The sequence below is a fragment of the Lagopus muta genome, chromosome 1, assembly GCF_023343835.1.
Source record: "Lagopus muta isolate bLagMut1 chromosome 1, bLagMut1 primary, whole genome shotgun sequence".
Classification (NCBI taxonomy): Eukaryota; Metazoa; Chordata; class Aves; order Galliformes; family Phasianidae; genus Lagopus; species Lagopus muta.
The window spans coordinates 32,578,178-32,593,743 of NC_064433.1; the positions used below are offsets into that span (position 1 = coordinate 32,578,178).

The 15,566-nt window shown below is 42.3% G+C and overlaps 1 protein-coding gene across 1 annotated transcript in view; it reads right to left on the reverse strand.

Moving 5' to 3' along the window:
• PPM1H (protein phosphatase, Mg2+/Mn2+ dependent 1H) overlaps positions 1 to 15,566 on the reverse strand; it is a 132,992-nt gene that overhangs the window by 17,408 nt on the left and 100,018 nt on the right. The window contains exons 6-7 of the mRNA XM_048947874.1: positions 14,740 to 14,858; positions 1,764 to 1,827 (exon numbers count right to left, since the gene is read on the reverse strand). Of these exons, the coding sequence (XP_048803831.1) occupies positions 1,764 to 1,827; positions 14,740 to 14,858 (183 nt within the window). The remainder of the gene's footprint in view (positions 1 to 1,763; positions 1,828 to 14,739; positions 14,859 to 15,566) is intronic.

The window sequence follows — 15,566 nt, forward strand, 5'->3', positions numbered from 1 at the left end:
ATAAAGAGATGGGGTCAAAAGCTGTTACAAGCACTGTGCCAAGATGGAAAGAGACAACATTCCTACTTGACAGTTGGACTACATGATCTTAGAGGTCCTTTCCAATCTTAATGATTTTCTGATACTCTATAACTGCTGCAGTGAGGGATGAATTTCCCTTATTCTCCCAGGAGCTTAAGATTTAACATAGCTAATCAACTTCTAACATTCACACTCACAGTATCTCCATTTCTTATTTTGTATTTGTCCACATTTCAGTCTGCACATGTTCACTTTAGAATATGACCACCTGTGAGGTGTGAAACTATATAGAACCAATATGTGACAGTCACCTGGCTGTTCCATATCAGTCAGTGAGAGCACTCCTTCAGCAAATTATACTATTTGTACAAAGTAAGTACTGTAAAAAGGACAAGGAGCCTAATTACTCACTTAAGAAACCTGAGGCTCCCTCCTTTTGACATAGTGCCACACATTCTCTCTACCAAGGAAAAATGCCAAGGGCCAGCTGCTGAATACACAGAGCACAAGAACTGCAAGACCACACCGGTGATGGTGCCAATGGACTCTGTGGCTCTCTGCTATTACTTCAGTTCTAATGCTTTTTTCCTTAAACATCTTCCTCTTGAGACTGACTGTTTCTCAAGAGGTGCCAGGCTCTTCTTGAGTAATGCTTCTCCAGGGACAGACCAGGCATTCTGTCTCATGGGGAACCTAGCTCTCTGCTACCTGCACCTCACTTCTGTCAAATTCTGGCTTTGCCACAGCAGCTTCTGAGCAGGAATGCTCACAGCAACAGTAACTGTGTGAGACTGACTCAAAATTATTTTGTCTCATTCACCCCTGGCTCCATAAGGCAATAAGAGAGTAAATTAAAAAGATGTGAATGAAACATTTTGCAAATAATTATAAAACTAACCAAATTCAGAGATAAGCTGCAGGTCTGAACCTTCAAAACTTGGGCTAATTTTGAACAGCATGCATTTTTGCATTGAGATAAGAACCTAAAGCAGCTATAAAGAGGAGCACTATTTAGAAACACAGTGAGCATACCAATATCGGCAAACTGACACCACTGCGCCCTTGTATTGATCCAATTGCTGCATCCAGCTAAGCTTGCTGGGATCAGCACTAATGATCTCACTGTTCTTAATCAAGGAATTGGAAACAAATTTCATCCAAATGGAAGGGTTCACTTTTTCCTTTCAAGAAAAATTAACAGGAATCACATCAGAAAAATTCAAAGGTGAGTTCACATACAGCAGCAGAAGATGTGGTTAAGGGCTGTTATAATTCCTAAATCCTGCCCTGATCCCTTTTCTTCTTAATTAGGTTTTTTACATCTCAAAGCACTGTACATTGTTATTAAAGAACTCCCTGCTTTGTTTTCGGCAAACAAGAGCTATTTTGCTGTCTTCATCCAGACTAGTTATATCTTACAATCAAACCAGGATCATTTAAAGTCATTTACTGAACAGGTCTTACTGCAGCCTGGTTATTTACAATGGAACAAAAACTAAATCAAACTGAACAACAAATGACTATGCTTGCTACAGAACTGCTTTTTAATGTTGAGCTCTTCTTTTTCCTCCATCCTAGACACGAGACTGATTTATGACAGAACCAAGATATTCTCTCAAGCTGTCAAAGCGATAAAATAAAGAGATACTGAGTGGAAAACATTGGACTGCCATAGGCTAAGCTGAGTGGTAAACAGCACAGAATTCCTTCTTCTTTGCCCTGAGGAAAGCGCATGTGCCCACCTTCTTGCCTTCTCCATAGATAAGGGGAAACTTCAAGTCATCTTCCTCAATGGTTTTGTATGCCCTGTGGGTGGACAAACAACATTTATAAAGCTTGCACTCAATTAGTGACCCAGCGCCCTGAAACAAACAGCTGTGATTTCTTTATTGCTTTTCTTTTTTTTTTTTTTTTTTTCCTTTTGAATCATTATTTTTCTAGGGACTCTGTTTTTTATCCAAGATATACTTTCTTTTTCCTCTGGAAATATTATTATTATTATTTTTTAAATGAAGATTTATTCAATTTCTCCAAAGAAAAAGTGATCACAAAGAAGGATATAGTACACCAACCTGCTCCTCTTGCCTGCAAGGAGAAAGAGGTAGACTGGTACAGCATCCTTATCAGGTAAGATATTGTTGGCTATGGCAACAGCTATACCATAATACAGTGCCATTAGAACATTTAGCCAACAGAAAGCCAAGAAATGACTAGATGCACACAGTTAACACGGAATGATGAGCAACAACTGAGTGCATACGTGGTCACGGTGTGAAACAGCTCTCCAATAATGTTCTCACCTTTCAAGATTGCTTAAACCAAGCAGCATTCACACACCGAAGAGTTTTAAAAGGCTATTTAGTGCTTATTTGACCTTGACTACAACATTCAAGGTTGCCAGAAATTTTATATTTTGCAGCACTTTTCCAATGGACATGGGAAGTAAATGTTCATGCTCTGATTCTGCTTGCCATGTGCCTGTGCACTCTGCCTTTTACACATCCAGCTGTTGACACTGATGAGGTGAGAAGGTGAGCAATTTTGCCAGTGAGAAATAAATAAGATGGCTGTCACTCTCACAGCCACAGAGCCCCCTATCTTTTTGCGACACAAACTGGGGCCAAAGGGCTGAGCAGACTCTGTGATCAAGGTACGTCACCCCACAGCTTTCCATAGGGACATGCTTCCTTTTGCGCTACAAAATTGACCCTCCCCAGATTATTTCCTGCATGTTGTCCTTCCTCCATTCTATGCCTGCCTCAATCCTTGGAGTGATACCAAAACCATCATTGAAAGCACAAGTCAGCACTCCTCAATGAAGCAGAAGGGAGAGGACCACAGCAGGGCCCTGCCAGCCCTCACCAGCCCCTGCTGTGTGGCTCTAAAGCAGGGCTGGCTACTTGAGCCTGAGGGAGATACATTCAATTTAAGCAATGTGACACAAATCGGCAGGAAATTAAAAATTAAGGGTGAGGTCCTAAACTGTAATTGAACTGCCCCCTGCTTCAATAAAGTATGGCATAGATCTGGGATCAATAGTGCTGTTTTACATAGCTATGCATATTGCAGCAAACAAGCAAGCCTCGGACTTGAAGTAGCAGTGTAGATATTTAAGGCCCACCATTGGTTTTCTAGTAATCTCAGGTTTGGTCCTTTTTGGGATTTGGGCAGTAGGGTAGAAAAAAAACAAAAATAAACCAAAACTAAAAGAAGAAACAGCAGTGGAAGTCTCCACACCCACACTACAAGATATCACTAAACAGAACCAGGTAGGGTTTGCAAAACACAGTGGGCACTTCATGGGAAGCTCAGTAGTCAAGAATATCTTGGATATCTGGGCATCTCAAGTGATACTATGGAGAAAACATTTAAATAGCACAAATCGGTACTTATAGCCAGCATAATAAAATTTTACTGACATTCAAAACTTGGAATGGCATTTTCTTGGGAAGGATGAGTCAGTCAGTCATGGACTTTGCTCCTGTTCCTTTCTTTACATCCAGCAGGCAATAAATCAGAACTGTGCCTCACTCACCAACTTGGATATCCTGGTTTGAACAAAGAGGAAAATTTTACCACAGCTCTATTCACTGCCTGGCTGCTCACGAACACATCCCACAGCTTCCAGCTGGGCCTACAATGCTGGAAGCCTTGGGAAAACCTCCTTGAGAAGAAGTCGGAATCCTTCTCATTCCTTTGCACAGAAGCAGTTGTGCTCCAACACCAAGACAAATGGTGTGTCAGCTGAGTCCATACTAGTCATTGGAGTCAAATGACTAATGCAAACCACAAGCCCATGAATTCCTGTTGGATTTTTAAGTTGCTAGACATATTTGTTACAAATAGCAAACATGAATAACTTGTCATGACTTCACTACTTGTAACCTCCCTTTTTAAAGGAATAAGAAAATTCATTCTTTACCTACAAGTAACATTATTTGCAAGATAACTAAAAATACTGAAGACTAAAGCTCCCACTCCACATTATCTTGTAAGTAGCCAAAATAGGGACTGACTTTTCATACCACTTTCTCCTCTCTCTTTGATTTGCTTTTCAGCATCTCACACCAACTGTGGATTAGGAAGAAAGGGAAAAAGGAAAGAGAGGTGGAGGGGAAAAAATTATCATCTGAGCCAGTGTTCTTCAAAAGAATGGTCTCCATGACTGAGTCCATCAGTTCTTAAGGACTCACCATAAAGACCATCTTTCACTGTGACAATAGTGCAAGGATGTTGGCTGAGGCTACGTTGCAAAGGCGGAAGCCTACTTGTTTCATAAAGAGATTAGGAAGGGCATCTGAGTGGCTTATGACCTCCTGAAGATATGACACTCAATTAGGGAAGACCCCTAGGCCAACAGTGATTTGTTTTGTGGTTTCTCACAGCAAATCACCTCTTGGACTCAGAACTTGGGTGTCAAGATTCATCTCACGCTCTTCCTTTTTCTGCATCGATTTTGCTATTGCCTGAAAAATTATCAATCTTTGAGAAACAATGCATAAGAACGGTGACCGCAGCAGTAGAGCTGGCATGGATACACTGAAAAGCAATCTGAGACACTCAAGAAAAGCACCTAAGTCCTGCACTACTAGTGAGTAAGAATTAATAATATATGAGCTTGTGGTTTCCTGCAAAAGAATGATGAAGGACAGCTTTTCAGCTAGCAGCTCTGCAACTGCGCAGGGAAGAAGGAAGGAAGGAAGCTATGAAGTTCCTGGTGATTTATGCCATGTGAAACCTCCTGTACTTTGTACATGTGTTTATTTCACACAAGCTATAACCCTCTGGACTATTTCACTTGACTTTATGCAGTAAAGTTGCATTTATACCTTCCTGTGCTCTTTAGAGAGTATGCTGTACACAAAGATATAATATGGCAATCAGTATATCAAACACAGACATATGGAGAACCTAAGGGGGTTGTTTGGCTTTTTTTAATACCCACGCAGCCTTGTTCAGACATCTTCATAATTCAGTCTACCTCGCTGTTTTAACAAACACAAATGCAGGGTTCCGATTCTCCACACTCCTCATCTCCCTCATCTGCATCCCAGAAGGATTCAACAGCTACCAGGGCATGAGAAGACAGGTTATGAAGACAAGGCCACGCTACTGCTTGCTGCTCTGAGTTAGCCTAATCCTGTCAGTGCTTCTGCCACGTAAATCTCTACTTCTCCAAATGGAAAAACAGAGCAGTAGAGAGGGGGGAGCAAAAAAGGCAAGCTTTTGCCCAGCTAAATCTAGCTGCATTTCTTTCAGTTAACTTCATTTCTTCTTTTCGTTTCAGAAGAATTATGAAATGGTGCTGCTGTCCAAAAAAACTGAACTAGGGCTTGACATATGTACCACCCACAAAGTTACATTTGGACTCAGGACCAACATTTTGAAAAAGCAGGCCAAATCGCACCGGGAGCCAAAAGAGATGTCAGAACGAAAGAACTAGGACTGACATGATGTTACTCATATGCAAACTGGAATCTGCTCTAAATACATGGAAAAAAAAAACCAACCAAAAAAACCCCAAAACATCAGAAGCAGCTAAATACCAGAGACAATCTTTTTGCAGTACCTGCAGTCATTAGTAGTACATTAAATATTTGTTAAGTAAGAGACTATCAAAGCTACACACACACTGCTGGGCTGGAGCTTGAAATGGTAGTCACCTCCCAAATACAGATTTCATGAGCCAAAATCCTAGAGAATTTCTTGCATGCATTAAGCCTTCTGTTCTTAAAATTAGTCTTCTGAAAGCACACACAAATTCATGAGTAGGATGAGTAGAAGATGCAAATATACAAATAAAAGTTTTTGGTGACAAAAAACACCCTGTATTTTCTTTTACAGCATATTGTACAAGTCTGCTGTTCATGAAAGGGTATTGTATCAGCATCCTTGGGTACAAAAGATGGTAGTGAAAAAACAGTCTATGCTGACCTAAAAGCTCTGTTCTGTGGATGACATAAGAATCCAGATTCCATGCTCACTGTGTGCTCTGCTTTTCCACAGCATTTGGCTTTAGAACACTTGCTCATTTTTCACATCTCTGCTAATGACACCTGATATTTAGGGAGGAACAACAAAAAGAATCACTATCAAAAGGCTTTAGCTTGAAGCACAAAGCAAAACCCACTTGTGGCAAGCACAAAGGTAAAGAACTATGGCATGAGAAATGTCTTAGTTTATATTGAATACAAGGATGAAGACTCTCCTTTGAGACGTGTTTGCAGACAAAGTGTATTTCCAGCACTGTTTCTCTACTAGCCTGCAAAAAAGCAAAGACATACCAAACAACATACCAAACTCTACAAAACCTCTCCAGCAAACCAAACAACCTTCCATCCTCCTGGTCTGTGTCACCCAAGGTCGAGCCTTCTTGGCCATACCAATAGAAAAGGAGAGTTATATCCTTGAGAAACACACAATTTGATAGAAATAGGTGTTTCCTTCCTGCCTGCCCGCCCCGCAGCCCCAGCAAGGGATTGGAGCTACCTTTGGATAACAGAGCTTAAACCACCACCCCAAAATGAACTCTTTGTACTTTCTATTGAGCTACACACAAAATTTTCCAAAGGGAGAAGTGATATGTAGCTCAGGTTAGGCACAGAGCACTGAAAATTATGCAATTTATGTCTCAATGAAACCATAATTTTTTAAAACATCCCTACACATGTGCTTTTGCAGAGTCAGGATCTTTAAATCCAGAGAGCACTGTCTGATACTAAGTACCCTCTAGATATGTTAGCTTTAATGTTTCAGTGCCTCAGTGTCTTTCCCCTATTACTCATCTGACATATAGTTTAATGAGGCAAAACTACAGTATACAAATACAATAAAAACACACAAACTATAGTTATGTTTGTTAAGAGAAATGATGATGGCAAGCCCAGGTGGATTAAAGAAGACAGATGTACATGCATATATGCACAAATTGTTTTTAGGGAAAACATCTATTCTACACCAAGATACTCTAATAGGTTTTCTTCCAGGTAAAGAGAGAAACATACAAGTTTTAAAATACTTTTTCCTCACAAAAGGGAGAAATACCTTTTTCCAAATCTGAAACTGTACAATGTTTTAGTTCTGCAAATTCCAACTCTGTTTACACATACGTAAGTTAAAAAAAAAAAAAAAAAAAAAGTTTAAAATTTGTGTGTGTGTGCCTTGCACACAGTTATAATTTCCATCTTGGTCAAACCAGACTGGTACTTGAGCTCTGAACCTCCAGGAAGCCTGCGCTGTGGTGTACAGTCAGTTCTAACACAGAGTCTGGACTGCATTGGATTGGACACGTACCCCACCAGGAGTACCACGTACTCCTGTGGATGGAATTCCTAAGTGAAGCAAATCTTGGCCATCATCTTGGCCAGCCCACTTCAAAGACTCGAGCATTGGCATCTTCTCTCAGGCACTTCTCTGAGTGTGGCTGATGTTTTTTAATCCATTTACCTCTAACAGAGCACTAACAGAAAGCAGTGGAGGAAAAGCTGCAGATAGGGTGGGCAAGGACCTGGAGAGGTCCTTGTCCATAAGAGAGCACATTAGGAGAAACCATAACTGAGGATAATTTACAAGCACCTTACTCTTTTTGTGCTCAGGAGAAGAGGAGGGACAAAACAAACATACTGCAGGCACATTTACTCACTGTTTGCAACTGGCAGAGCTTCCACCACTTGTGAGCACCTGAACCTGTGTGCAGGCACTACAGTTGCACATCAAAGGGGCTCATGTTCTGCAACAGCTTCACTGGGTTAAAGCCTTTTTCACAGTGATTTTGCTAACTTAGGCACTTAAAATTTACTTCATCTCTTCTAAAAAGACAAACAGGAAGGTTTGTCAGCAACTTACCCTGAAGATAGACGGGTAAGGGAAGTGGGCTGTCAACACCCTATAGGCTTAATGCACTGTGATGGACAGAAGAATCATTTGTAAATTCACATTTTGCTGCACTTCTTGCTAAAAGGATGTGGTAAAGCAGATGGTAGGAAGACTGCCTGTTCACCCGCAGTGTCTGCTCCACGCTGGCCAGCTGGGATCCTCTGGAAAGGAGGGATTGTGCAGCAAATTCTTCTGAGAAAGATCCCTGTAGTGCAGGATGGGGCAGGCAAAAAGACAAAGCAAGCAGAGACCTCACAATCCCAGCAACAACACTGGAGACTGGGAGCAAGGGGCCTCCTCTGAACTGAGAGCAGGGACTTAAGTCCATCCTGAGCAGCGATGTAAAGGAGCAGGATTTCCTGAGGGCCCAGCAGAGGTCATATGGAATGTGTGCAGCTCAGGAAGCAAGAGAAAGTGTCCGGACTAGAAAGAGGAAGTGAGGTAAAATACTTCACCTTAACCATGATGAAGATTTGGTATTGGTTTTCAGACTGAAGATTATTTCAGCTTAGTTTCTGTCCGATAAAACAGATTCCACAGACTGGGAGCCTTTTGGTGTCCTTTCACATGAGGAACCTGACCTTACATCAAGGCAGAGCCCAAGTGGAGTTGGGCAGCCATGTAGGGACAGGTCTTGGTGCACTGCTTCCAGAAGATGCTCCTGCAGAACATGACTTGTACCAGCCACTTTCTTGCCAGGCTCACTTGGCCCCAGAGAGGCTGTTTCCAAAGAAGTTTACCCTCACACTTACTTTCCTTCTTTGCTGCAGAACAATTATTTTTTGTTTTTGCTTTCTCCAGTCCCAAAGACTCTGGCTCAGCTCCTGTGGCATGTGCGCACTTGGCGAAACTGGAGTCATTCATCACTGCCAGGAGATACGCTGTACGCAGCAGGCCAGCTCCCACCTCCCGCTGCTCCTGCAGCGAGGGCTGCAAATCTTAAAAAGATGCATAACATGCACATTGCAAACAGCCATTCATCATTGAGAAGCCATGCTCCAGACATCCCGGCACAGCCCAGCAAGCTGCTCTGGCTGTGCACACTGAGCAGCACCCGGCTGCCTCGCAACCGGAGGAGCACGAGGACAACAAGCCAGGCAAGAGGCCACGGATCGCCGCTTGTGCTGCGAAGGTGACATCCTCGCTCTCCACTCTCTAGAAAGGTTTAATGCTGCTAAGGTGGCCCATAATCATTAAATTATGAAAATGTAAGTTGCTGGGAGGAAATTAATACCAGGCATGGCTTGGGAAAAGGCTGCTTTCTTGTGAAGTAATTATGAAATTAAAATTTGATCTCTCCCTGGTGATTGCACAAAGGATACGGTTGAGGTCCCAAGCACAACAATACAGGCAGGGTTTCAGCAGAAGAAACGCAGAAGGTTTCACTAGACAAAAAAGCTCAATTAAAAAATGGGGCAGGGAGGATGACTTTTTGTAAATTACATGAATTTGGCTAAAAGGCGTAATCAAGCAGGTTATGGCACAGGGTCTGCAGACTTCCAATTACTTTTTACAAGTTGGATTCAAGCTGTTAGGAAATGCAGCTTATCTGAATAAGACTAATAATGCTAAGCTAATTAGACCCACAGGCATTAGCCGGCAGATAAATTCAGGCAAAAAGAGGGACAGTGTCACTTTAAATACTGCCTTGGGATCGGAGGAAAAGCTAATGAGGAGTGTCAGTTGGGGCTGTTTTATTAGGTGGCTCTCCAGAGGATACAGCTCGAGGTTTCTGTAGCAGGGCTTCTGTGCTTGATTCAATAAATCAATTTATATTAAATGGGGGTGCAGCGCGGGCGTCTGCTTCATAAAGCTCTCTGTGGCATTTCTCAATCTGCTTATGCACTGCTCAGCCAGGCTACCTGAGCGCGCTGTCAAAGGACGTGGAGCGGAGCAGTAACGAATAAGACAGCAGCAACACTGGCAGTATTTGTTCTATTGGGCTTTTGCGCATTACCAAGCAAAACATGTACATTGGCTCTCACCGTGGTACTCTGGATCCCCAATAAGTGATTAATGAGACACTGGTTTTTGTGTGCCGGAGACTGAACCGCAGACTGCAAAGCAGGCTGTGCAATGAAAGCAAAAGGCATCCATCCCAAACAATATAAAATGGCTTGAAAAGTGAAGTTGCTTTTTCAGTCAGATGCTCGGAGGCTGAAAGACATTCCCTGTTGGAAAAGAAAAGGGCGAGCACAGAATAGGCTGGCGGCTTGCCAGGAAGTGGCCAATATTGACTCTAGAATAAAATAGGTTTTGCTCAGCGCTAGCTCCTGGGCACCAGCCTCTGCCTTGGAATCAATCACAAGCATAGCGTATCCCCAGGTCATGCACTGTGACAAAACCTCGCCAGAAGCCAGTAGTGCCCTGCAGGTACCGTCAATGGGCAAACTCAGGTGCAGCACACAGCCCTCCAGCACACTGTGCTCTGGGGCTCCAGCCCCAATGGCATGGCTGGGGCCGCACTGGGTCAAACCGCTCTGTATGGGTCCTGTACGACTGTGTGCAGACCTGGAAGGCAAAGGAAGTCAGGGACATGTCAGGACTGAAACCGGATTTTTTTGTCCAGGCTCTTTTGCTGCTGAAATTTATTGAGTCAAAAAGCTAGAGCTTTGATCTGAAAACAAGCATTCAACAAATCCTGTTTTAATGCAAACACCAGAAAGGCCACTGTTTATGTTTTGAGAAGAAGCAAGAGGTTAATTTTGAAACCACAATGGCTGATGCCAATGGGTAGTGCCTTCTGGATACCTCTGGTTAAACACAAGGCTGCAGAAGGCTGACAGGGCACACTGGATGAAACAGCTCCATGTGCCTATGTGCCGTAAGGGGCACAGTAAGCCAGAACAGCACCAAGCAGGTTTGGAGATGATGCCTGAGATGCATTCAGAGCAAAGCAGAATTGTTCTCCCTCATTTACCCACATGTAAAGAAAAGCCTGCCAACCGTGTCTTAAATGCTAAATAAAAGGAGGAGATGGAAAACACTCACTGTGTGCCGTCCTTAAAAGGAGCACAGTTCTCACCAGGCACGCCTCTTCCCCATTTATTTCTACCTCTTTTAGCATTGGCAGCACTTTGCTCTTGTGGCCAGAGTCCTCCCCAAAGCTTCTATTGCCAGGACGTGTCCATGTCACCAGAAGTACCCTTTCTGATTCAAGCTTAACCTCGGCAAGCCACGGTCTGCAAACCCCAGACCAGAGATCCAGCTGTGAAAGACTGTTAGTAACACAGATGTCTGCCAGCAAATTACAGCTCGAGACAGCTTGGAGGCTTGTTCAGCAGGAGACACAGCTCTTAAGATGCTTTGCCAGCTACAGAACGCTTTCTGTGACGGCTGCTCCATCATGATGTGTGGGGGGTGATGGTGCAGGAGGAGCAGCTCGTGGCCAGCTTCAACCTAGATGGGATTCATTTTATATACATTTAATGCAGCAGAATTCTCATCCCACTAGAGAAAAGGGAGAAAAGGCAAGGAGTCAAAGAGAAATGGAGGCAGAAGAGAAATGCTGGTGTCAGGGCAGTTACAGGCAGCCTGGACTAGTGATGTAGCACACATTGCTGGATCAGTGGTTGTCCTAATGCTGCAGGGAAACTTGGCAGCTCTACTACCACTGTGGGCAGCTGAGACAAAGCCAGTGTGGAAACTTCACAGGGAAAAAAAAAAAAAAAAAAAAGGAAAGAAAAGAAAAAAAAAGGCCAAATGCATTATGACAGACCGAAAGACAATAACTTTCTATAATCCAAATGAGCTGGGCAAGCCAATCCATTGTTGAGAATCTGAAAGGCTCCAGTGCACAGGAGAAGGGTAAAAAATTAAAAAAAAAAAAAAAAATTAAAAAAGCATACAACTTCTAATAGAAGAAAATGTCCTGGATTTTAAAGTAAAACAGTTCATTTTCCTGAGGAAACACCAGAGCAGAGTTTTACACCCTCCTACTAAGGGAGGCAGTAAGTGTGAGGCTGTTTCTTCCTGACATCACCTGCACTTCTCTTCGGGTACATGCAAATGTCAACACACAGTGAAGTCACCGACCAAAAAAAGATTCAGACAATTGATCTGCATCTTAAGTGATAAAGGATTGGCAACACTTTAGCAAACCAGGCTTTGGCTGGCCAAAGCACCATCTGACGTTCTCTAGAAAAAAAATGTATATGCTAATTCATTTGCCATGATAGATACTGTCCTTAGAAGCAAATGGAGAACAGACACGTCCTTGGCTGCCATGTCCTGATGCATCAATTAATTTGAAGGATTAGAAGGGGAATAAAACAGGAGCAAGACTCTTGAGGTGGAAAAGAATCAGTGAAATGTCAGCCACCTCAAACCATCGCCTCTGAGGGGCCATCAAGGTAAGAAATCTCACACCTTGTCCACAACCTCAGCCACTGAGAGTGACCCAGATTTTGGACAAATAGAAGCAGACTGCATTTCCTCAGCTTAGGAGATGACTGCATGTAATTCGATGGAAAACAAGACTTCCTTGGGAAAGCACCCTGAGAAAAGAAATAAATCCTTATTTAAAAGGACTCTGACTTTGATAAATGCTACAACAATAGAGCAGTTCCCTCACCATTTCATTGTCCTGAAGCAAAAAAAGAAAGAGGCAATATGTACTCTAGCTGTGGGGTACAGAACGGCTAAGAGATTCAGATTCTTTGACTCAGGATAAAAATGCAGCCCCCATTTTCCACTTCCAGCTAGAAGTCCAAAGGAACAGCAGGGAGAGGTAGTATCATCACAGTCTCCACATGCTTTTGCTTGGCACAAGCCAACCCTTTCTGGGAAAACACTGAGGTAAATTCAGACTTCAATTTTCAAGTCACAATTTTTATATTTGTTCCAGAACAACTACTTACAGCTAAGCGTATTTGTGATAAACCAGTGGTAATATTTGCACTGACCACATTAGAATCGGTAACTGGATCAATGTGTGTCCCACACTTCAGGAAATTCAGAGAAATCAGCAGGCAAAATCAACTCACTTCTCCCCCCTGCCATATGCTAGAGTTAACAGAGTTCACACACCAGTACTGAAATACAATACATCAAAACAAATCTGCAATCAGTTTAGACTTATCCAATATCTTCTACTTGCTATTCTACATATAAAACATGTTCCTTCCTATTTATCTTTCTTCTAAAGCCAAGCTAGTTATGCAATAACCATTCTGAATAAGGTGAAGTGCTGTGCACATATTCACAAGCAAGGAACAAACCGATATGCAGCCTTATCCCTTTGTTTAATTTTGAACCATTCCAACATTGTATGCATCCCAGCATCAACACCAAATTTGATCAGTGTGATGCCCATTTGTGTAAATCATTTAATCCTTCACAGTTCCTCAGAGACCTTTTTTGTTTATTAATAGAAGAGCTGTGTCACCTGCAAATACTGCAAGTTCAGTCATTCTAACTGTATTTCCTTTCCAGACCTCCAACCAATTGAGGAAAATCCAAACAACTCCTGTGAACCTGGTGAAACTCTCTTTATCTTTCAACCACTTAAATAACTCTGCTCCTACCCTCCTTTTTGGAGCTACTTACATATCCATCCACAATATTTGTTGCGTGATTTGGCTTCCTCCCCCCCCCTCCAAGTTGCATCTCACATCTTGAAAAATCTTTTGGAAGTCTACATGAAGCCATTCCTTTCTGATCCTTCAGAGATCGATGTACTTAATAAGAAAAATCTCCCTTTGCAGAAACTGTGAGCCTTTCAAATATTTTACTGTTCAGACTCAGTTGGGCCAATGTTCTCATTTTGTTCCCATTCTTTTGCTTTTGCCTGCAGCCTTTTCAAAATGTGCAGCCGCTATTTTCAGGAAAGGATTGCATATTTCTACTAGCAGCTGTTCAAGCTGATGGACAATTATGAGTATTCCCAGATTAATATGTTCTGTACAGTACAAACACTCCAGATTATATTAATAAACTTAGGTTATTACTCTGCCATTAAAATATCATTATATTTACGGTCTCCAAAGCATGGGACAATCAGAAGCATGTGGAGTTGCAGTTGTACTTGTGCGTGCAAGTCTCCAGATCTACAAGAGCTCAGGCTTTTTTACCCTCTCCATCCCCTCCTTTCCTCTATGAACATTTTCTTAGGATGCTGAAACACAAACAGCAGAGAAGCAAAAGCCATTTGCATATACAAGACATTTGCCTTTATATGTCACATACACAGTACTCAATGACAAGGCATTGGACTTTTCTTAGTGAGAGTCACTTGAGAAAGAGCCTCTTGAACTGGCACAAAACAATGAAGACACTGACAGAAACAAAGAAAGAAACATTAGGTTTGTCTAGTGACAAAAAACTCATCACTCTTTCTATCTTCACCTCATCAAGTCAGTGCTGTTCATTCAAATCTTTCATTTTAGGATGACTATAACTTTTATTTGTATAGGCCCTCAAGGGTTACCCAAATGAGGTGTTAGCTGCAGTGGAGCATGGGAAGCAGCTCTTTTCTTCTGCAATCACTGCATGCAAAGGAATGGTCACCCACTGATCCAGATTCTTTAAGATGTTACTTGCAAGATAGGAAAGTTGTTTATCTGTCTTTCAGGAATACTCCTGGCATATCTACCCTCTTGAGAGTTTTCTCTTCTTTGAGTGCTCATGTACTAAAATGATCTGTGGTCTTGGCTGTGGAGGCAGGTCAACTCATTTTAAATGTTAATTTCTAAAAGCAAAATACATCTGAAAGATGAAAATACCTTTCTTTATAATACAAAGGTGTACACCTCCACCTTTGATGCAGTTTACTCACAGATGTGTACAAAGCAGGCATATGCTGGGGAAAAGGCTGACCTCTTGCTGAGAAGGGCACATCCTTACCAGCCAGTCATGTTGAAGTCACGGTAGAGCATCCTCTTTCCAACTTCCTTGCGCTGCACCCTCCGTGGAAACTCTAAATGTGTGAACTCATTTCCCAGCAAGTGGGGCTGCATGTAAGCCTGTGGGTAAAAATCAAGCCACAGATACCACATGAAGATTATAAAACATCCTCTGTTATTACTGAGGCAGCACTACTATCCCTTCTCACTCCCTTCCCACACACGTTTTATTTTTTCTTTTCCTTTTTCCTCCTTTTCAAACAAGGACAACAACAAGATTTGCTCCAGCAAGGTGCACATACACTAGTTCCCATGCTACCTGGAGTCTGGTAGTGGTCTTATGTTTAGCAGCCCTCTCTTCCTAAAATCCTTTCATTGCTTCTCACCCGTTCTCACCAGCTGTGATTACTGAAGTACTCTTCACCACTGACCCTGAAGGAGTCTGCAGGGTTTCATAAAGCAGAACATCTCCTTTTGCAGGCTGATGACTTAAGAGAAAGGAACAGTCAAATGACAAAGCCATTGAGCAAGTAAAGACTTGGAGGGCGTACATGTGGAGCTCAAGTTGGCTCCACCAAACCCAAGGCTTGAGCACCTCACAGCTTGAGAACACCATCAACACAGCTTGAGGCAACTTCAACTTTGTCCACTGCACACTTTGTACACAGATCACCTGACAGGTTATCCTTAGACGTACCATATTTTTTCCTTTGGAAATAAACTTTGTTTTTCTTTAATAAATGCATAAACAATCCTTTCCTCCCAACATAAGCCACACTGTGAATTTTTCTGAAGATATAGACAAATTGGCTAGGGAATAGAAAGAGT